This window comes from Cynoglossus semilaevis, chromosome 13 (genome assembly GCF_000523025.1).
Source record: "Cynoglossus semilaevis isolate Cse_v1.0 chromosome 13, Cse_v1.0, whole genome shotgun sequence".
NCBI lineage: Eukaryota > Metazoa > Chordata > Actinopteri > Pleuronectiformes > Cynoglossidae > Cynoglossus > Cynoglossus semilaevis.
In genome coordinates, this window is record NC_024319.1 from 7,974,472 (window position 1) to 7,998,413 (window position 23,942).

Sequence of the window (23,942 nt, forward strand, 5' to 3'; positions counted from 1 at the left end):
AGCAAATTATGCAGCATAATCAACTGCACAAAGCATGTAATGGCAAACCCAGGGTGAAAACGTTCCCCGCCTGTCAGAGAGCTTAATCATCACAGGACCACCGCGTTTTAAAATTCTAATTCTCACTCCTTTGCATTGCTAATGGAAAAAAAGGGGAGGAAGGAACGTAATAATCACGTCTGCACAAATGGATTTAAATGCAGTTTCTGACAGGAGGCTAATGTCAGGCTGTGCTTTACAGAGAAAAGAGGCTGCGAAGTTGGAGTTAGCAACAGGAAGTGTGACGCCTGAGCTTTGTGCAGTTGAAAACGCAGCAGTGGAGCGGTCGTGGGCTTTGATCAACAACCTGCTCATTTACCGCAGCTTGTCTCTCAAGCTGTGTCTCCAGGCAACTGAGGTCTGTCAGCAGAGGAAGTGGCGTTGAGCGGGCGAAACGCACTCTGGGGGTAGAACTGTCAGGATGAAGACCAGTGGTGGAGGCGCACTTTAGGTCCTGAGAGAGAGAATCAGAATAAAGGGGGAAAAAACATAGGAAGCGTGTGTGTGTGTGTGTGGGGTCTTTTTCTTCTTCATATATACATTTTTTACCTGCCTCAACAAATTACAGGTAGTTTTCCCCCATCGAGACATTAGCATGCCCTTTTGTTCTGCCTTCAAAATGTTTTCAAGTCATTTAGCTTTGACGTACTGCATTTCTTTTTTTCCTCTCTGCTGAAAGCGTCCGCCTGCAGCTCCGGACAAAGACGGAGAAATGCATGTGTTTTTACATATATCCCTAAGCTGCTCCGTGCTCCTAAATGCTCTGTCTAGACAAAGAGACACTAATTGTATTAGCATTTATCTGGACTTCAGGGCTATTTCTTTTTGCGTGTCATTTCCCAGAAAAGCTTTTCTGTGAGCTATCTATTGTAACTAACTGACTGTGCTCGCACAGACACTCATCTGTGTCAGGTTACCCTTAAGCTAAATCAATTAATCACACAAAAAACGAAGGGCTTTGTGTTGTTTACTAAAATGTTGCATAAATTATGAGAACTTATCTGAGCCGATCGTTAGCCTGAACTGCTAAACTTAGATAGATCACTTGTGTGCGAGTTTCCAGCCGTTAGGGTAAGTGAAGATACCTTAAAATATGCAATTATATTTAAAAAAACAACTAGAAAATAAACAGCTAAAAGATAGCTCTAAAAAATATCCAGAATTAGCTAATTAATTATTATGTGTGATAAGGGTATTTTAAAGTCAAACGCTATCTTAATGGTAGGCATAAATTATCCAGGATAACTAAATGTGAGTCTGTAGATTTGAATAGCTATCTGAATGTCAATAACACAAATATAATAATGAAATTTAATGAAATTTAATGGGGAGTTCTGTTGCTTCGAGGTAACACATTTTGCCAAGGAATAGTAATTTCAGTGTAACAATAAATAAATCTACGAAATAAATTCTACTAAATGTATTTATGGGCTACAGTAAGCTCTAAAACAAGAATGATTGCATCTAGAATAATTATATTTAGAATAACTATATCTAATTATTTAGCTTTAACTCTTAATTGCCATTTTCTCTCATTTTCTCTTTCAAGTTTAAAAACTGAAATTTAATAGATCAAATTTCATATTCATGTATTTCTCTAGTCAATAAAACAAACTGGTAAAAACCAATGTATCGAGAAAAGAGAACTTAACAAGTAACCCACTCAGTCTGGTAGGACTCAGCAGCTTCATCCAACCATTGGCCCGTTAAGATTCTTGCTCAAGGGCATCTTAACAGGATTTGCTGCAGGAGTAAAATAACACGTATCATTTACCTAGTGTCTTGAGCCTGTCCCCACTTTCCTGGTCAGGAGTTTGTATTTGAGTCGAGGCCTCGGGGTAAAAGCTCCAATAGTTTTCTTGTTAAAAGTTTTCTCTTTTTTTTTTTTTTTAAACACTTGAACCCTGTCTTTTTAATACAAACAACAAGAAAACAGTCAAATATACAGAATACATATATTCTTTGAAATATTTTAAAGTATTGTTCATCAGATTTTTTAACATCTTATTGATCTTATTGTGAAACATGAAAGAGTATAAAAACAATCTAAATCATCTTTCAATGCTTTTTTCTGATAGTCAGATATTTTGCGGGATCAAAGACGTCTTAAAATAATTGAATGGGCTTTAAATTCTAAAGAACCACAGCAAGGCTCCCATTACACACATATTTGGCCATGTAGTCATTTGACGCAGTACTCGTTTATTTTATCTTCTCCAGATTTAGGATTACAGATAAGTATTTATCAACGTTAAAAAAATACTTATAAAAGGCAATAATGATAACTACAGCTACAAATTAACCAGAGCTGTCAAAATGGCTAACACGTACATACACTTCAAACACATATAATGAAAGGCACATGTTCACTCAAATTTATCCAAATTGTTTAAATAGCAGGAGGTTGACAACGCCCTTTGGTCTTCAGCTTCTGACACTTTTCCAGGTTTCAAAGGAAGCAGTCTGAGCAGAAAAGCTCACACCCTGCTTTCCCAAGCAACTTCCACTAAAGTCTTCTGGGATGTGTCCTGGCTCTGCCCTCACATGGACAGGACCGGACACTTCCCAAGGAAGTTACAAAAAATGCTCCTACCACCTGTGCGGGCTCCTCTAAAGGAATAAATCTTATTTTTTTATCAAGGACCGGTCGGCCGGTATCAGCCGTTACTATAAACCTTACAGTATTTTAATGAACAAAAGTAAAGGGATATAAGTAAGATAAATTAGTAAAACTGAAGTACTGAGGCCTGGTACCAAATGACCTACAGATCGGTACCGGTCCCCGGGATGCTTCGCTGTAAACATGCCTGCACTTTATTCTTTTCTCTTGTCTTCTGTCGGACATTCATGCTCTAGCTGCTTTTAATCTATCATCGACTCCGAGGCTGTGGGACTTGAACCTCAGACAGCAGTTCAGTTCGTGTCTAAGTGGCACAGCACAAGCATCATCGTGTCCGCTCGCAGCATCTGGGAAGTGAAGAGGAGCAGACTGTTCTGCTCCACATGCAGGTGTGATCCCATCAGCGTCAGTGTTAGTGTGAGAAAGTGAGAGCACAGAAGGCGTGAAGACAGAGAGAGACTGAGGGCGAAGGCAACTGTATGTATAAATAACGTTCTGTCACACCGCACTCTTACAGTATCTTTAGTGACGTGCTTTGTCTTGTTTAACATTTCATTTGATGACTTCATCACAGAGAATTGGGTTTCTTTCTAAGAGCCATTCATGGGCAGTGGTCAGAAAACATGGTGTTAATCAATTAATGGGTCAGTAAACATGGTTAATGCAAGTTACAACATTTTGATTTCTGCATTCCTAATTTTGTTCTATTTAAATTTTTTATTCAGTGGCGTACAGACACTCACCAAGTGATCATTTTGTATGGAGTTGTATATGTTCTCCTAGTGTGTGTGTGAGTTTTCACCAGGGACTCTGGTTTCCTCCCATAGTACAAACACATGTTCATTAGGGAAGTAGGATGATCAGTCATTCTATATTAATATTTTTCAACCTTGGGGTCGTGACCCCATGCCGGGTCACCTGGGGTCGTCTGAAATGTCTAGTATATAAATGTAACTCATTATAATTCTAATTAAAAAAATGTCTCAGGGGTCGCCAGAAATTTGTGATGTCAAAATGGGGTAAAAAACAAATGACCCTAGGGGTTAATGTTAGCTTGAATGTCTCTAAATGTTCAGAATCGACTGACAAACTAGGCAGGGTGAACCCCACCCTCGCCCACTCACAGGTGGGATTGACTGCAGCTCCTTCCCTGTAACCCTGGAAAGGTCGTAGATGATGAATGGATGGATTTGACTTTCAAGTTTTAAATGAATTGTTGATGAAGTGTTATTGGTTTAAATATGACACACCTTTTTGTGTGTGGGTTAACTCAAGCAGAGAGCGTGAGATGACAGAGTTACACAGGGGTCATTAGGGGTGTGTAAGTGTGTGTAAGTGTGTTGAAGGAGTGATTAGTTATTTAAGTCAAAGGGGAATTGTCAGAATGCAGCATATGTGTGAGCAGGAGAAAAGGATGAAGGAGTGCAGTGGGTCCTGGTGACTCGCTCAGTGACTCATTAAATGGGTAATTAAGGCACAAAGCTTTGGCCCCGGGGCCCTCTGTACTCTGAGCCACGACTGTTAATGACTTGATTCTGTACCTGAGAGAGTGGGCGGACGGGACGCGGTAGGGGGAAGGGTGGAGGAATGGACAAGTGCATGGTTTAAAACTAGTTTTTTGCACCGGAGTAGAAAGTGTAGAAAAAGATGAATATTTGCCACAGGGCAAACTCTGTGGTTCACAGGCCAACATGAGGTTTGACTGGCAGGCCGGTTCAGTATTGGTTGGATGAAGAATGCTGGGCGAAAATAATTTAAATAAAATGTACAAGTATAAACCTAAACTTTCAAAGATAATTTGGCACAATTGATGCCATCAGGCATCAACAGATGCCTGATGGCATCAATTGTGCCAATTTTAATTTCAATTCATTGTATTGCATGAAACAGAAGGATTGACACAAGTCTTTACCATATCTTGTACCAGTGTTGGGGCCCAATTGAAAAGTCCAGCCTCCACATCTGGCCCACAGGCCATAGTTTTCTCAGCTGTGTCCTTGGTTATGATGTTACCACTGTGTTACTGTAGGTGCGTGACATAAATATTTATGTTACAGTATGAGTTCTGACTTAATTTGAGTGGTAATAGAAATTGTTAGAAATCAACAACTGGTTACCAACTGATTATAAGCACACAAAAAATACAACAACTGGTTACCAACTGATTATAAGTACAAAAAAAATAGTGATAAGATAAATGAAATGAAATGAAAGAGCATGAGATTTTCTGACTTTTTTATGGGTTTAATGAAATTTGAAACATGCATTTTAAAGACTTGACAGTCTTTAATCTTGACTTTAATTAATACTAATACCCATTCACTGGTCTGGTTTTTCCATTTTGACTTGACACAGGGAAAGCAAACTGGGTAAGTACCAGACTTTCATGCACTGAAGTGGAGGAGAGTGTTGAGAGGGAGGGTGAGAGCTGTAGAGACCTTTTATAGATCTGACACTTCTGAAGAGAATGGGTGCAGAAGGTTTTCAGAGGTTGGTCAGCGGCAAAGCATAGTTTCCTACAGAGAGAATTAAAAAAAAAAAACTGAAAATGTGCACAGGAGCCAAGTGGAGAAAGTTGTTCCTCTTCCAATGACGGTAGAGGGAAGAAACGGGAGCCGAGGGAGAGGAGATGGAGAAAAAAGCAGAGTGAAGGTGGCAGCAGGGTGGACGGAGGAGTTCCTGGCATTTCCACTCTGAGCCTAATGAGTGAAGGCAGGATGCTGAGAATGAGCGTGTCTGCTGCGGGAGGTCCTCAGAGGAGTGGAGCTCCTGAGGAGACCAAGGCCATTTTAATTGGACACTGAATAACGGTGTGACTGTTTCACAGAGAGAACAGAGCTGCGCTGACTTCAGATCCCAAAGGCCAATGATGTGCCAGAACGTTCATGTTACACCGCTTTTATCAAGAACCTAGGTCTGCAACGTTCTCGTCTCCCTGTATTTATGAATCTGCTGAGGAAAAACACAGCAAATTGCTTTGGGAAGAGAACAGTCTTGTTTTAGTTGGTCAATACTAACTGCTTTGTCAACATTGAGCCTTCAGACAAATGATTCTCCTAAGTGAGCCTTTTATTTATTTCATCTGACATGTCAACCTTTTCTATATGTAGACTACATTGATAAATACATGCAGGTAACATTAGACTTAGGGGGACTATTAGGGGGCGTAATGCCACAAATGAAGAAGAATAAAAAGCAATTTATAATGATGGCCAACATTTACAAGGAGAATTCAATTTAACTGTTCTTTTTAACATTTACAGACTCTCATCACCTTCTCCTGCCTCTGGTACATAAGATTGTATTTAGCTTCAAATGAGAAACTGATTTAAAACACATTAATAAGTATGTGCTATAACTAATGATTATTCTTTAATTGAATACCAAGAAATCAGAACACAGTTACGGAGATATCTACGCACAAACAATTTGCTGTTTTTTCAATTAATATTCATGGTCATCCACAAAATCATGATACTTACTTTTGTTGTCCAGAATTCAATAAACCTATGAAAAAAAATCCAAAGATAGCTAAGGCTGAGCAAAAAGAGGCAATGATGATGACGACCCATCGATTGAGAATCACTCAAAAGTGGTCAGTTACAAGGGAAAAAAAACAATGAAGACCTCCCAAGAATACACTTAAATGTTAGGTTTAAAAAAGTTTAATATAATTTCTGCCTCTTCCTTTCTGGTCCTAGGAAAATGACCGTATAATTGAATACTTGCTACTTCAGAAAAAAAAAAATACAGAAAACAAAACATTACAATGTGTTATTCATCATTGCAGTGTTGTTTATCTTCCTTTTACATAGTGTAAACTCAAACCGTCTCGTCAATTTATGACTCTGAATGTTGAAGTGTAAATATATTTTCTGTGAGCTCAACCATTACTATAAACATAAACAAACAATGTTCACAGTGTGAGGTTACTACGGTCAGGATACTTTCTCCTTGTGACGTCACCATCCTGACCTCACTTAGCACATTCACCCAAATTAAACAGGAAATATAAGTGAATAACGTAACTTTTGGTGAATAACACTGCAGGTTTATTTACAGTGTGTTAAGGTACTCAAAAATGCAAACAACTGCAGAAAAGGGGCGAGGGGATCACAGGTTTCAATAAATTTACAAATGTACACACAGCCTCACTACAAGCCACAACTTGCTAACTTCCAATTCAGTCTACTACCAACCTGATTCAAAGCAAGACTTCGCTCAGTCTCCAAGTTCACCCTTTAAATAAAACCCCAGTGATTGGATAGATGGTGAGCTCTTTATGACAGAGTTGACAATGGAGTATTGCAAAATATTACGTGATTATCAAAAATATTTACATGAATTCCCTTAACGAAAACACATAACCACTAACTACACATATTTGCAAACATCTGTAATCATGACAGGACCCACTAAATGTTTTGAACAATGATAAGAACAGATAAACACTCCCCAAACACCAAACGGAAGTTTTACCTGTCCCAAGATGGAACACAAAATCAGAGCTCTTTCGTGGTTCGTGCTTCCACTGGGACACTTGATGCGGCCGGACCAGGAAGTACAGCGGTGCCAGGGTGAGTATCTGTGTGGTTGGATTTCGCTATGGGTTGAATGGTAGATGCAACAAATGCAATAGTGGGTACCTCACTGTCCGCTAAAATGTTGAAATAAACGAATATTGTCGGTGATATACTGTGGTGTGGTTGTTTGTGTACGCTAATTTAAATTTAAGCTGTTTAGCGTTATGTCCGTAGTGCATGTTGGGTAGTGTAGTATGTTTCTAATGCTCAGTACATTGGTCTAAGGAAAAAGAAAACACCGGTTTACCCTCCTATGAATTTCACATTTACCCATTTATTCTTTAAACAAGGTTTTTGAAAATGAGTCGGAGTCGGCTCTTAGCTAAGAGTAACACCTGTATTGAAACGTGAACTTTTACATTTTAGTATTCAGACACATGCCAGCAAAATCAGTTTGAGTTCTGGAAATGCATTTTGTGTAAAAAATTTATGAGAATGTAGCTTAATTAATAGATAAGTAAAAAAAATATTTTTTAAATATATAGCAGTAATTGCTAAAAGTTAGCCCCCAAAAAGTAATAAAGTAAAGTGGTCCGTAAATGTGAAATTAAAAAGACCTGCAAGAAAGGAAACTGCATTGATATTATCACTTTGTTATTAATATTATTGTAATATATTTGATATATTTAGCTTTTTTAATCGTTTTTTATGAAATATTTAAGGTCAGCTAACAGCAAGTTGGATTTGGGTTTATAGTCATTGGTACTGTCCTTCCGGTGGTCTTCGTGTTCTCATGTATCCATTCAGATTGTGGATTAGGCTTTTTCCTCAAGACTGAGAAACTGGCAGTGTGAATTGGTTGAGAGTGTGTCTTAAAATGTTTTTCTTTGAGGAACACGACTGGAGTTTGTGTACAGTGTGTGTATTGCAGTAGCTCCTTTCCACCGCAGCGCAGCTGTGATAACCTCAGCTCTGAATGTTAGTTAGTCCTGAGCTCCAGATGTGTTTGGAAAAATAAGCAAACTTTTATCGTGCGTCATTCGCCTTCATCTTGTTTCTGATCTGAGCAGAATGTTATTCATCACCCTTTTGTGTGCCTTATCAGCAGGTCTATGAAAGAAATATATTTCCAGTCTCATCTGTCCAACATTTGTTTCTTCTCTATTTTTCTCCTTCTTTCTTTACTTTATCTCATTCCTGTGCTTACACACTTCGGCTAAAACTTTTTCTCCTTCATTTCTTCTTTCCTCCCTCATCTTCTCCTTTTTTCCCCACCACTTGTTCTATTCGATTCTGTTCCGTGTCACACTCCGTGTCAGCCTGGATCAGCTCCAGCTTCTTGGGCGACCTTGAAAGGATAAGCAAGTGTAGATAGAAAATAGATGGATGGATTTTATTTTGAAAAGCTTTTGTTCCCATTCCCACCACCTGGACAGTGGCTCTGTCTGGATCTAATTATTGTGCAGGGCAGGGAAAAAAACACAGACAGATGCCATCGGAGCTGTTGTGAGTAAATACAACAGCATCAGATCTGGATTTCCTCCAGTAATGAGGAACATGAAACCACAGACAGCCCAGATTCCACGCGACAGCAGGGTTAAATATGTGCAGCAGCCGTGTGTGGAAGGTCACCATCAGAGAAATAAATGCAGGCGGTGTTTATTATTTATTCTGCTCCTCAGGTGAACTCTGCCGTACTTGAATATTAAAGCTGCTGTGTTTAGATCTCTAGTACAGAATGAACGTGATGACCGGCTTCACACACAGTCAGTCAGTCAGTCAGTTATTCACTATCTTTCAATAAATATTAACTAAGACAGATTTTTGTTAACCTGTTTACCCTCTTTGTTAGACTGGAGTTTGACAGCTTTTAATGATATCCGTGATCACAATGAACAGACAGTGTCAAAATGAAATTGTTGATTTTCTGTTTGCATTTTCCTTTTTACTAGTCTTTGTTTCATTAACATTATTGCTGCAGACATTTACCTTTTTTAGGAGGGCATTTTGCTCACCTTTTCTAGTAACAGTTACCATTGGGGATAATTAGCACATGTTTACCTAATTGTATAAAAGTAGTATTAAAAAGCACATTGTTGCTGTGGTTATGCTCAATCTTAACTTATTTTTGGGGGACTTTTGAGCCATACTTATGTTTTTTTTTGTTTTGTTTTTTGTTTTATTTATTTTGACAAACTAATGCTAATTTTAATTAGCATTTTGGGAAATTTTAAGCTCATGTATTGTATTTTTTCAAATTTAGCTATATTTAGTTTATATTGTTTCATATATTTTAGGTTTTATTTACATTGTATTTGTTAACCTTTTTACCGCAATGTTATTTCTCAGCTCACATGTACGTAGCACTTTGCTTAATTTGGTAATTCTTGTCTGTTTTATTTATTTAAGTTTGTAAACAGTAAGCTAACATTTATTAATTTACAAACATCTAATTGTTTGGCCAACTTTTATGTTGCTTAATCTTGGATGTTTTTTCTTACCTTTTTAAGAAGAAAGCCCTGTTTATTCAATTTCAACAGATTACATACTATACTGTTTTACTGTGTGACCCCTGATCAGTAGTGTAAAATTCTCACTCAGTGGACGTGCAAAGAGAAGGATCAGGAATTTTGGCAAAACCTCTTTCATTTTCAAGGATGTTTACTTTCCCCCTCAAATCCTGTAAAATCCCCGTCAATAATCCAGGGAGAATCACTTTGTTGCTCTTAGATGAGAGCAAATTAGCTGCTGTGTAAACCCTGTACGTGTGTGTTGTCAAGGAACCATGTTTTATGCTGCAAATATATTAGCAGGCTCTTTGAAGGCATCTGCTAAAGCTTACATGGCTCACAGGCAGCCAATTACCTCACTTTGTCTTCTTTGTTTACCCTGGAAAAACACATTTTGCCCCCTAAAAAACCCAACAGGAGATTGAGGAGGGAAAAATTGCTTTTGACAAATTATGAAAAAAAGGGGGGCTCTTGCTGACAACAAACAAATTGTTTTTTTGTAAAATTATGTTACTGTGAACAACTATCACAGAGATGGCACCATGAAACACAGGAGGGAACAGAAAGTGAGGGACACATGGGGTGCCATGGTTGAGGTTAATGTAAAAGAAGGAAGTGATAATTGTCTTCATGCTAAAGGGAGAATGGATAATCATTTTTGTACTTTGTGATGTCTTACATGAGGCAAAGCAATCAGGTCAGTGTAACTTTGCTGTTGTGGTGTCAAAGGGTACGGCATGCTCCTGTGTGTAGAGAAACACCTGCCACATTTAAAGGGATAGTTCTGGTAATCCACTATTAATTATGGCAAAGCATATTGTTTCTTAGATTAGATTGAGATTACACTAAGGAAATTGTGTGAGTTTATAATATATTAGTATAGTTAGTAGTTTTTAAATATTATATAATGTATAATTTATTTTATATTATTTTTTAAAAACATTTTATTTTCACAATATGTTTATATTTTACATTTCAAAGATCTTGTTTTTTGTGTAGTCTTTTTATCTCAGTCCCTTTGATGCTGCAACACTTACATTTCTAACTTTAACATCACACAATTTTACATAGTTCTGTATTAACTACACAGGCTCCCAGCTAGATTTTAATTATTTAGATTTTAGAAATGTCTAAAAGTATGCCGTTAGAATTCAATAATGGTAACAGTTAGCCAGTTATGAAGCAAAAGTTAAAATGTTAGATTAAGTGTGCCAGAATGTCTTATAAATACAAAATGCAGGGCAGTATTTTAAAGGTGTAGCTATGAACTAGCCTAAAATTGGACAGAAAAGTTATATAGTATTTAAAAAATGCTAAAACCGCTCAAATGTCTCAGTAAGTGTAGCCACAAATTGCCAAGAAGTTTACTAATATCTAAGTGGAGGCTAAAGTCTGACTAAAAGAACAAACAAATGTGACCAAAATATAATTAAAAAGGGATATAACTAAGCCAACAAAATGAAATTCTCTTACTGGGCAACACTGTGTTCCTCTGGGCAGCCTTAAGAATAAAATTTGGTTTGATAAATATGCGTAGTGCTTGTAAATTTTAATGTCCCATGGATAAAATAAGAAATGGAAAGAAAAATAAAACTCAGCTCACACAGCGATTAAAGCCAACTTGGAGCAGCCACTGGCTGTGTTTCCCCCAATGTTTAATTGAAACCATTCTTTATTTACTCATCTTAAACTACAATGGAAAGAGAGAGTAGCTAAATAAATGGGGATTTTATTTTCTACCTCACATCCACCACCTCGTGAACCAACAGCATCCCTGTGGGAAAAAGAAGCGGCCATATTTACACAGCAGCAAAAGTGAAGAGGGAAAAGGAATGAATACACAATCAAAGATCACAGAGGGATTAATGCTTTGTCTGAAGGCAGCCACTGATGGAGGAAGGAGGGAGAGGAGCAGGAGAGAGGAAACTGTTTCATTGCTTTACAACAGAGACTTATTTCTTTGTATTAATTTATGCACAGACTTTTTACCACTAATGCTTATGTGTGGTGCAGTAGGAGAGAGTGAGCTCTTGAAATTTGGTGAGAGTATTTTTAGCCAAAGGCCTCATTTGCCCTGAGGGATTGAGTTTGATCTAAATTCTTTTCTTCTTCCTTTTTTTTATTTTATTGTTTCCAAAAATCTCTGTACTTTTGCACAAAGGGAAGAATAAGTGTGATAGTGAACAAAATCTTTACATCCAGGTCTTGTGACTCAAACGAACATCAATTACCGATGACTCCGTCCTGAACTTAGAGTCAAAAACTGTGTTCAAAGACCTGAATTATTACTGACACACAACCTGACTTACGCTCAGTCTCATGGATGCAAAACAAATGCAACAGAAGCTGTTTTTACTGACTGGGACCAAGCTTCACTTGGACTGGAATACTGGTAATTTAGATTTATACAAGGTGGACTTTAGACTGAACATGACTGTTCACACCCTAAACTCAATCCTGCATTTGAAGTCAAACACCAAAGGCTGAGCGTTTAAGACTTGGACTCTAGTGACATAGAGCGACACTGAGACCTAATTGTGTAATTATAACAAGGGATGTTCGATATTTTTGTCGATATCCGATATGCTGATATTGTCCAAACACTTGATTTCCAATTCCGATATCCGATACCAATATAGGCCTGGTAATATTTATCTGTACAAACCACTGTGTGAGTTGCTGGCACTAGCATTCTGTATACAACCCCCTGACTATTAAAAGAGATTAATTAAGTGAGCTGCAATTCTGCCATCTAGTGACTTTCACTTTAATATACAGCTGTTTTTACCCAAAACTATTTTTAGGGCACTCGTTATCAGGTTTTCATTATCGGAGGAAAAACCAATAATGTTTTCACGCAGAAATGAACTAATTATGCTATACGCGATAATATTGGATGTTCCTAATTATAAGGAAACAGAAATGTCAAGTCTTGTTTGATATACAGTTCAGTAAAACAGCAAATGTTTAAACAAAATAAAGACTCATTCATTATAATAGCAAGGTTAATGATCAGGGGCAAAATAATCAGAGGAGAATGATGAGTCATGGGATCTGAAATCGTTTTCATTAAAGGCTGATGGGAAAATATGTAATTAAATGCAGCTTCAAAGTGTCCTGGATGTTCACCAGGCAGCTTATATATTAGATTTCCTGTTGCAACCTCAGACAGATCAAACCTCTGTCTGACCTCCGTCTGACCTCCGTCTGAACTGTTAGACTTTGACTTTTCCCATAGATCTGGGACTAAGGTTCTGTACACTCTCATTGACTCTAATTAGCCGTAGACCGATTTCACATGTCTTGTGACAGCTTGTACAGACCTCCAGACCGCCCTCCCTTCCTCCCCCACTCCTCCACAGTCTGATTCTGATTCCACAAGCTCTTTGTCTTGGCGATTTCCCACACACGCCAGCTGTTTGGCCGGCAGTAAATGTCACCTCATACACGGTACTGCTGCAATCCAAGAAAATCGGAAATCCACAGGCCAGAGCTGTCCAGAACACGGCCTCTCAATTGCTCGATTATTTTTCCACTTCAGCTCAGTCATCTCCTGTTTTAGGGATTTCCCGTGTAGGGTTTTAAAATGTTTCTCAAACCATGTCCGTGTAAAAACAGTGATGTTACAGTAAATGTAAATCACAGCTGGCAACAGTACAATAGAGTCATGATGGGATCCTCTTCCAAAACACCATAGGGCAGTGGTGGCTTGGTGGTTAAGGAAGAAAACATGGGTCTGGAAGGTTTTAGGTTCGACTCCACTACCAAATCAACTCTGAACTCAACACTATTCTGTAGTTGGCACTGCTTAACAACAATGCCAAAATGTAAGCCACTCCTGGGAGAATGTGGGCAGTGACTTTTGTAAAGCTTGGCAGAGTCATGTCTACTCTACTCATTGATATGTTGGGGTCCAACTGAAGGAGGCAGAGTTTAATATAAAGATATAAACAACAGTCAACAATAACTTTCTTTCAGCCAATCAGACCTGTAAATGACCAGGAGCCTTTGGAAAGAAACATCACATCCATTACATCCTTCAACCAGAATGTGGAGTTTGGAGCCAATTGCATTTCTCATTTTGCCCTGAAATGGAAAGTGGACTTGGTAATGGACTTAGTGGGAAGCGGATTGGGACCCAGGCCTACTGCCTCTCTGTATCCCTATCTATTTATGAGGAAGTAGGCAAGTCCAAGGCCAAAATAATTTCTCCCGCTAATCATCGGCCTAAAGCCTAGTCCCATTTTTCTTTTTTACTCCTGAACTGAGGCGAGTTTGGTCTGTGCTCCAATCTCTTCTAATTGGTTTCTCAATCATTTTTCCCTAAAATTTTATAATGGCTCTGGGTTGAGGTTACTGCTAGTGAAAATGTTCCATTTTGAGTAAGAGAGAGAGGAAATGGGATTGAGCATTGTTTTCTTCTTTCTTTCTCTTGTTTTTCAGCCTTCATTTTTCTTCCCTTTGTTTCCTAGGATTTTCTCTCCTTGTCCTCCAGCAATAAAGCTTTCTATTTTCTGGTATAATTGGTCCAATTCCCGAAACAGAACCCTTCTCCTTCCCTCCATCCATTACTAAACATTGCGATTGGCTGATGCGGCCTGACAGAAGCTGTGTGTGTGTGCCGCTTCTTCCTTAAACAAGACCATCACCACAGCCTCTGAGCTGCAGATTTAATCCCTGAGGGAAAAACAGCTGGTCATGCACCGATCGCCACTCATTAAAGTCAGACCCTTGTCCGCTGTGCTTGGACATTCAAGACAAGCTGAGAGCGTATGCGAGTGAAGTGTCAGACTATAAAGAGAGCCGCTGTGACACCCAACCAAAGCAATCAACTCTGATTGGATTTTGATCCGATCCTATTAACTCCCGGATTGAGGGGATGGAGTGAAATGAGAGACATTAATTGCAAAAACAAACTGGGAATGACTTGAAAATCACTGACGTTGTAAATGTGAATAATACTGTCCTGGAATGACAGGGCAAAATGAGAGGGACTTGGTTAAGTAATGTTTGTTTTGGAGTCTTTTTTTGAGTAAGCATTTGTATTTGAGTCCACTCCAACACTTTGGAGTTTACACGATCAAAAATATCTGAAAATAGTCAAATCATAGCTATGGGTATATACAGTATGGTAATAGTAGTATATTGGCCACAGTTACCTTAGCTTGGAATTGCTTTTAGCTCTAAATTGCTTATAGCTAGCATAATGCAAAATAAAATAAAATAAAAAATAAAAGACAAATGTTTTTTCTGGACTAAAAGGATGTTAGAAAAATATATTGAGTAGGCTAGGTTAGCCCGATGTAAGCTAAGTTAGTTTAGTCAGCTAGTCGAAGATAATTCAAGGTTAGGTTAGAAATCTTCTGTTATCCAAAAAAAAAAACAAAAAAACATTTGAGAGCAAACACTGAAAACAGTTAAAAAAAGAGTCAAGTACCTAGTTTCTAAGTTTCAGAATCAGCTTTATAAAAACCAGAACAGAAGATAATACACAGCAATGTACTTAAAAAACCCCTAAAACTACACATCGCCCCCTGCCGTTTCCAGAGGGATCTTATATTCAAATTATCTTTCCATCTATTTGTCTGAAATTGCACTGGCCACCAAAGCCTTTAACCTCTGTACATATATTTTATGTTTTATGTCTCTAAGTTTTATGACTGCACTATGTTCCAACACCGCCTTATGGGAATTATCTTAGATTTTAGAGAAACTTCCTATTTGGCTCTGTTATAAACTCATAAAATTCTGGTTGTAATACTGTCAAGGCTCCTGGAAGACAATGAGAGGAATCTCGTTGGTAAATCTTACGAAACCTACACAACATCCTATCTATTCTGGGAGTTGCTCAGGGGTCATTGTGGTGTAGTGGAACATATGCTACTGAGATTCGAGAGCTTATAGGTGACACTGGCATACTACGTAAGCATGCTACATAATCATCCATGGACTCAATCAGTGCCGTGACATGGTAACAAAAGAGGAGGCTGGTCATAACTTTCAGTCAGTCTGATGGGTTGTCGGATTCCCACAATTCTTGTTTACTACTGCTATTCTGTTTGTTAAGTTTGGAGCTTTTTTCCATCTCAGTTCTGCTTCATCATTGAAAGACTATGCATCAGGTTAAGAAGGTCAAGCTGTCTGCGAAGCACGTCTACAGTAATGATAACCTGTTGTATGAATCAAACAGAGTATAGTGAATGGAGGTTAATGGCTGTGAATCTCAGTCTAGTATATGTCATTTGTTTCCAGTGGCAGAAACACTGCAGATTCTGCAGATTCTTATTTTCTTCATAGACTGAATGTTCAGTGTTCTACTTGCCTCTTGACAATGTGTGCTAGAATATTGTCACCTACATTGTACATTTACAGTACTGTGAATGTTATATTTTAGTTATTACAGGAGGATTAACCTAAATGTGCCAATAGAAAGGCAGTGTCTAGTGAGGTATTGTAAAGTTTATAAAACTCTACATTTTTTTGCATGTTTCTTCATTTGGACCATCCTTAGTTAGGGAAAAGGTCACCGAAACTAAATTACCTGCCATTTCTAGCTCACCTTAGTAGATATTAATGCCCATCCGGGTGTTTTTTTTTTCTGTTACAAAAGCAATTACTGTGCTCAAAATCCTCCAGAGACCTACTTAAAGAACAGTGTCTATGATTCTTGAGGCTACTGAAAAACTGCTGGTTTTAAATAAATATCACTCTGATGCAGCAGCTCGATGTTAATATAAAACTCTGACTTTTTTTTCTTTATCTCACACACATTTTCTTCCATGTTTTAATGTTTTTTAGGTGGAACATCCACGCTTCATCTCTCCTCGGTGAGGGAGTTACCATGTCAGCTTCAGGAGCTTTACCAGCAGGGCTTCATTCTGGCAGCTGTTCATCCATTCATCCACCCCTGTGGTCCAGAATCCAACAGTCAGCAGCACCAGCTCTACAGGGCCATACTGGTCCGACTTAATGACGGGTGAGAAGAAGACATTAGCACCAATGAATGCAATGTTGACGTTGTTGTTTTTGTTTCTTTTGGGTGGTTGGCTTATTGGCTGTTAAGTTGGCTTGTCAGTTGGTTAAATGGTTGAGTGGTTAACTGGAATGTTCTGTGACTTACTGGTTGATTGTTTAGGTGGAAGGTCATTGGTTGGCTGTTTTTCAGTTGATGATCTTTCTGTTTTTTGGTAAGTTTGTTTGACCTACGGCTGGTAAGGAAATTTGTTCATTGGCATGACTTTTTTTCCCCATAGTTTACCTCTCTTTCTAATACATGGTGGTTACTGTAGTAGTACCGTAGGGATGTGGGTGTAACCGCAATCATGTGTTCATGGTTGTTTACTATAAAAATGAAAAAAATAGCTAGTGGTCCTCAAGTTTTAGATGCTTTTTTAAAAGGTTGTGTTGCCAAATTTTTCAATCATAACCCTTTTCGAAGTAAAAAAAAATAGAGATGGTCAGCTGAGAAGACATCTTGTAGGATTAGTCTAATAGTAGTCAGATCAGACTGGTCTACTTTCGACCATGTTGCTAATTCACAAGGTTCAAGGTATCACATGCAATCGCTCTTAGAAAAGGGTTTTTACAGGATTATCGTTAGTGAACACAGACAGGACCATCACACTGAGATGGTTGTCTCTCAGGGCCCTCAGGTGTCTTATCTCAACCCTTGGGAATTAGAGCCTTTGTTATGGCAAAATTATGTAGCCATTAGCGTCACTTAAGAAAACAGACCGGGATGGTTAATGTACTATAATTAATGTCGTAATTCAGAAAATAATTGCGATGGAAATCAGATCCTGCTTTATCTTAATGTTTGTAATGGCAGCAGAATTACATAGAGGCTGGTCAGTACGTGTTGTTACTGTTCATGAAATAATGATACAATTTTATAACCAGTGCATTAGATGTGTGTGTCTGTGAGATTCTCACAAAAAGTTTCCACTCAAAGAAACATTAGAGGTTCATTAAACGTTTTATTTTTGTAGTCAGACTCTTACCTTTATATTGACGTCTGCACTGGACGGTACACAGCAGCAGCCTTCCAATGTCTCAGCCACAACTGGCTGTGCGGACAAAGTCACCCAGACACTCCCTACATCTGCCCTCCAGCCCTGTGCAGCCCCCCCCCCCCCAACTCTGCCCTGTCAAATGTGACTGGGGAAGGTGTGAGGCCAGGGAGCCGTGGCAACTGTGTTTGAAGGGCATGAAGAAGGGAAAAAAAATCACTTTCTCTGTAGCTGTTGATGGGTTTTTAGCTTGATAGGATTCAGAACAGGTTTCATCACCACAGGGGTCGTGAAACCTGAGCCCCTCATTCATCAACAAGCTTTATAAAGTCAATTTTTAAAGAAAAGTCAACGATAAAAAAAGATATTTGGTACCCCAGTGTCTTTTCTGTCTGGCTGTGAAACCTGGTGAACATCCAGGTCTGTCTACAAAAACATCTCTCGGAGGCTGCAGGGCATGGATGTGCCTGTTTGCTGAACGTGACAGTTATCTCGACAGACTGTCCAGATCCAGCTCGTCTTACCAATCTTCACATTTCTTTCTTCTGTGAAATATATTATTATTCTTTTGCCCCTTCCATTAATTTTAACAGAAGTAGAGGAGTTGTCATATTATGGAAACCTAAAAGTATTTAAATAATCAAAGTCAGTGATTTTATTAAGTTGTTTTTGATTGGTGAAGGCCATTATTTACATCTCTCTTTTTATGTTGTATTAACAAAATTAATTTTTGTATTATTTCATTGGCCAAAAATGACCCATTTAGCTGTGCTTCAAACAATGACACATTTAGTGCATTTAGTACAGATAAAATACATGTATACATGTGATGTAATGAACTGAAGTACCTGAACCTGTCGTGTTCAGAAAATGTGACAATATAAAGCGAAACCCACCTGATCACATTCGAGGACCACAAACTGCCCACTCAATTCTTGAATCCCTGCCAAATTACCACACCATGTCACCAGAGCTAGTGCACTGAGAACACCAGCTGCTCGCTTTTCTCGCTTTTTTTTCCTCTCTTCCTCCTTCTGTGGGCCTCCAGCCTGTTGTCCTCTTGTATGTTTTGTTTTTCTCATCTTTTGTGGTTGAGGTGTGCCCTCTATGACCCTTGTCATATGTTGCACGACTAACTCTTTGCTCAGCTCCTTGATAAAGAGCTGTCGTGTGTTGTTCACACCATTTAAGTAATCGCATGCTGTGCAGTGAAGTTATGCAGTGTAGTTAACAGCCACCATATGACACCAGAGCAGCGTTCTACACCAACATGAGTAGATGCTAACGATCTGATCCGTTGTGTCTACCCGTCCTTTTGTTCTGTTGCGGTGCTGGACACTGTTTTCTTTCTCTGACTGTTGTCATCCACTGCTTTGTCATCATACATGGTATTCAGGGGGGAGAAAATACTTCTTTTGCACATAGCTCACCATGGTTATGTTGCCATTGAATCAGGATTCCAAGCTATGGATTGCCCGTTACCTAAGCGGCTTCATGATAGGTGGTATGTGGTGTGTCGGTCAGTCTCTGGTGAAGCGTCCCTACAATAGTCAGGTTCTTATCTGTCACTGACTAGGTCTAGGACACAACTGAGTCCTCTATGTCATCAGAGGCATCTCTGCTTTTAGTCATCAAAGCGCAAAATCAGCCTCTCCATTCTGAGGCGTTTATAGTGTCGGGACCTGTCAGCAAAGAACCATTACTTTACCGTATAACTAAACACACTTTTAAGCGTAGTCAACATCTGTAGAAAAAAAGGCCCATTAGTGATTCAATGTGAGATTTAACCCAGCGACTAATGCGTGTTCAGTAAGACAGGTTTCTTTGAAATTGAAGTATTTTGAAAAAAATATCCCAGCAGCGTTCGCCATTTGGAACCAAAAGACAAAGCCAGGTTGGATATAGACGGAATTTGTTCCATCTTTGCTAAAGATTTTACGTCAGATGCCCAGAGACTAAGAGCAAGAGGATGGACCAAAAAGTCTACATCAGCAAATCATTATGGAAATAGAGCCAATATAGAGTCATTAAACACAGATGTAGACTGATGTACGGTGAATGCACTAATGGCAGCTTCAATCTTGAACACAAATATATTGACTGCACGAAGATACAAAAGTTGTTAAAGGATTTTCCCCACATACAGGTTTGTCTTTTTTTCCCTAAGCTGTGAGGTGACTGAAAACAGGGGAAGATTTTTACGGCTTTCTCCAGTCCAGGCAAGAATTACTGATAAAACTATGAGTGTGACGAACCCAAATTATCTTGTCATGTTTAATGTGATGAATTATCTCACGTTATGAAAGCTGTACAGTATGTCTAGAAGACATTAAAGGCAGTGTATGTTTTTATCTCTGAAGGAAATAGACCAATGGCTTATCTTCCACAGAAATTAGGAACTTTAAAAAGTTGGGGCAGACCAGATTTTTTTTTTTCCCTTGGCACAAGTTTTGCTACACAAATATAAAAGTCAGATTACATTTGCACGACCAATTACTTTATCACTTTACTATGTAAATGCATTATTTTTTTAGGGATTGTATCTCATCTAATTTGTTTGTCCGGCTTATTTTCCTTTTAATAAAGTTAACATATTTTACTTTGAAATCATACAGCATTCCTTAGCATTCTCCCAAAGGGATTTGTCAGGCGTTATCTTGCTTCATTTTATTATTTATTCCTTCTGGTCATTGTCCTCCTTCCTTCTGAATTACATTCCTGATCTTTTTTTCATTACTTCTCTGAGAATATGAAAAAAAAAACAATGGGGAGGGGGAAAAATGCAGTAATTTTCCCTTTCATGTTGCCTCTTCATATTAGTCTTTGTTCACAGTAGAATTATCAGGACACAGCAGCGCTGAATATCACACTCTTTGTTGTGATGTGTGTTATAATGGCTATTGGTTTTGTGTTAATGTACTGTCGCTGTGGGTGAGAGTGTTAGCTAAAGGACTGAAATGTCAATGAAGATTAGCCGCGGCGTTGTTGTGCTGTTTATCCTCGGTGGTAAATACATTACAGCAACGGCCTGTCGTAATTTACAAATGACATTTACAGTGTGGAGAAAACCAGATCCAACGCTGTTTCTCTCGCTTTCAATCATTTCAGTGGAAAAACAGAGAGAAAAAGCAAAGCCCAGTGAACAGACCTGGTACACACTGGTCCCAGAACACTAGAGTCCTGCAGAACAGGAAAGGAATTTCCTCTCTGGTAATTTAGCGTGACCCAGCATTGTGGTGGTTGATGAAACATACAGAAAGTATGCTGTTTAAGACCTTGACCCCATCAGAGCTCTGTCAGCACTCCAGTTGCTAGACTCTGTTTTGAAGAAGAGGGAGCTGGCCCAGAGATGGAATCTGGTTTAGAACTCCAATTGTTGGGAGACAAATACTGCGAGGCAGTGACTAGAGGTTACTTGTCAGGAAAATGTAGAACCTGAAGACCGGAGCTGTCTTTTTGGAGAGGGGAACCGATTTTTCCGGAGAACAGATGAGAGTGATTTGAGCTGAGTAACTGAAAAACAAAACAAAACGGGAATAATTACCTTTTTATTAGCCCCTTATTATGTGACAGCTATAAATATACTCATTAATCACAAAAAAAACAATAAAGCATGCGCCCAAGCTTTTCATTGATACGCTCCATTTAAGATGACATTAAATCTGTTTTATAATCAGCAATTTTTGCATAATATGATAAATGTGTAGCCCGCGCCATTTATATCAGCCCCTGCAGTGACGGAGATGAAGGGTGACATGCAACACTGGATCTGGTCCAGACTTTTGCTTAATTTTTCAGGCGCTTTGCTCCAGTGTTGGAACAACATAAATATTTTGCCTCCTCAGGAAAAGAGGGGAGGCTTCAGTAGAGGTGTACAACAATGAGTCATTTTCCTATCCATAAAAGGCCCCTAAATGGAAGGAGCGCCGTGTTTGTAGCGCACTGAGCAGTCTGTAAATTGCACTGCTCATTTAATTTCGACATACAGCTTCAGCAGACACAGATGTTGTCGTTAACAAGGCGTTTATTGAAAAAACTGCCAAGTCGGTATGACAGGAGGACTCTGTTGTTATGTTTTGATAATTGTGGACTTTTTTGGAAAAGGTGAAAACCTTTGGGTTGAGAAACCTCTGTATATTATTAGATAGAGCAGGGGTGTCAAACATACCGCCCACGGGCCAAAACCAGCCCACTGGGGGTGTTTAATCTGTCCCGCTTGATGAATTTTAAAAGTGGAAAAATGCACAAATACTTTATGTTCTTGATGTTTTGGTAAATTATATTTCATTAAATATGAAGATTTTATAATTAACTTGAACTTATTTGCATAAATTAATAAGGAGAAATCCATGGACTTAATGTTATTTACAGGTAATTATGCTGTGATTATACTGGTCTGGCCCACTTGAAATCTAATCAGGCTGAATGTGGACCCTCAATCAAAATGACACCCTTATATAGAGGATGTCAGATAAATTACTTTTTTTGTTAACTTAAATTAACAGCCTTGAGTGTCATTATTTAGGTTTATTTACCTTTGTTAATATGTTGACAAAAAAGTATTGACACAGTGCTTAGTTGTTTGTTTATAATAAAAGAACTCCGGAGCCACAAACATAAAACTCTACTTCTTTATATTGGACGCTCATAAAAATCAGATAGCGGAATGCACTAAGCGGTGAAACCAGATTTTGCAAAGGTCAGGTAGCTGAAATAGCGGCACCTCTATTCTTGTCTTCTTCTCGCAGACCGTGTCTATTAGTAATCGCCTCCCACACTGCTGCCTCCAAACACCTCAGGTAGACTTCTATAATGCAGGGATGCTGTTCACTGGTGCCAAACGGGCATATTGGAATAGTGATTTTGTATGAAAAGGCTAAAGTTGAATCTATCTTTATTTAAAGACAGAGCTGCTCCTGCACAAGAAGGAGAGACAGCGACAGAAAAAAAAAGCACAGGCAGGTAAGAGCAGGAGACAGAATGAAATACATTTTATAAAAATAATGACAGGCAGAGTGAGAAATATTCATTGAAAAAAGGGCAGGAGAGTCTAGCCTGCTTTGACGGCCCTGGAAAGAAAATGGGTTTGAGGCTTTATCTCCGGCGTCTGTCACTGTGGAGACAGCTGCTCCCACCAACAGCAGCCCAGGGGAAACTAAATCTCCACATGGGGGTAAAAATGAGGGAAGAGAAATAAGTCGACCACAAAGAGGAGCAGAAAGGAGCAGTGCATCTTCTCTCCTCATCCCCTTTTTTTGGATCTGCCTGACCTAGAAATCAGAGAAAAGAGGAAAATAAGGAGGGAGTTAGTAGGTGTTACAGTAAATGGGATTGAAAGCATGACAGTGAGCAGCCATTCATCTGCACCTCCAAAAATGAACCTTTTCAAGTGAAACAAAACCAAAATCAGAGTAGACCGGTGCAACTGCTGCGGTGAAGGTGCCTTTATTTAGCATCCAAAGACACACACACACACACACACACATAGATGTACATGTACACAGAACGCAGAAGGACATAATCCCAGTTAAGTATCTGTTGTGCAAGGATCTGAGTCAAGGGTTACGTTCACTGTCCAAGACTACTCACAGGGTTGTGCAAGTACTGCACTGTGTCATGTGTAAATTTTTTATTGCTTTCTGTCTGACCCTTCATCAATCAAGGAGCTAACACTGGCTTGGCTACACATCCTGTACAGGCTCTATTGTTCTTTCCCCTGAAATATGACTAAAACCATAGTTTTTTCTCTTTTTTTTAGTGTTGGCTGGAGGGTAAAAATAAACCAATGGGAACAGCCAGCCACCATCTTTGACTATCTTTGATACTGAATCTATATTTGTAGTTAGAAGAATCATCTCGTCGTTGTTTTTCATCCGTCAGTCCAAAAATCCAAATGTCCAAGTCAAGCCCAGCAGATAGTGGCTCGGACTGAAACTAGTCAGGAATACAAGAAAATCCAACTGCATACATATAGTTTATATGTATATTTAGGTAATATACGTATTACAACATGACTGTATTTTTGTCTGTTACAGCTTGAATCAGGCTAAACAGTAAATATTACAAATATAGAAATGAAATATAAAGTGAAAATCAAGTGAAAAAGAAAACAGGCAAAGGACATAAAATGAATTAAAAACATGACAGAATGAATAGCACTGTTTAAAAATGTAAAAAATGTTGACTGTCACTTCTCTCATTGTTCAATCGAGGTCTCGGAATTAGGGTTTCAGTTCAGCGG

At 38.7% G+C, this 23,942-nt stretch overlaps 1 protein-coding gene across 2 annotated transcripts in view; it reads left to right on the top strand.

Moving 5' to 3' along the window:
* The window catches only part of rftn1b (raftlin, lipid raft linker 1b), a 118,310-nt gene that overhangs the window by 44,128 nt on the left and 50,240 nt on the right, over positions 1–23,942 (top strand). Inside the window, exons 1-2 of one of the 2 annotated variants that reach the window (XM_025061433.1) lie at positions 4,954–7,236; positions 16,491–16,668. In XM_025061433.1, the coding sequence (XP_024917201.1) occupies positions 7,149–7,236; positions 16,491–16,668 (266 nt within the window). In that variant the 5' untranslated portion in view covers positions 4,954–7,148. Of the gene's footprint in view, positions 1–4,953; positions 7,237–16,490; positions 16,669–23,942 lie in introns of those variants that run through there. The other variant, XM_025061432.1, reaches the window with a different exon arrangement.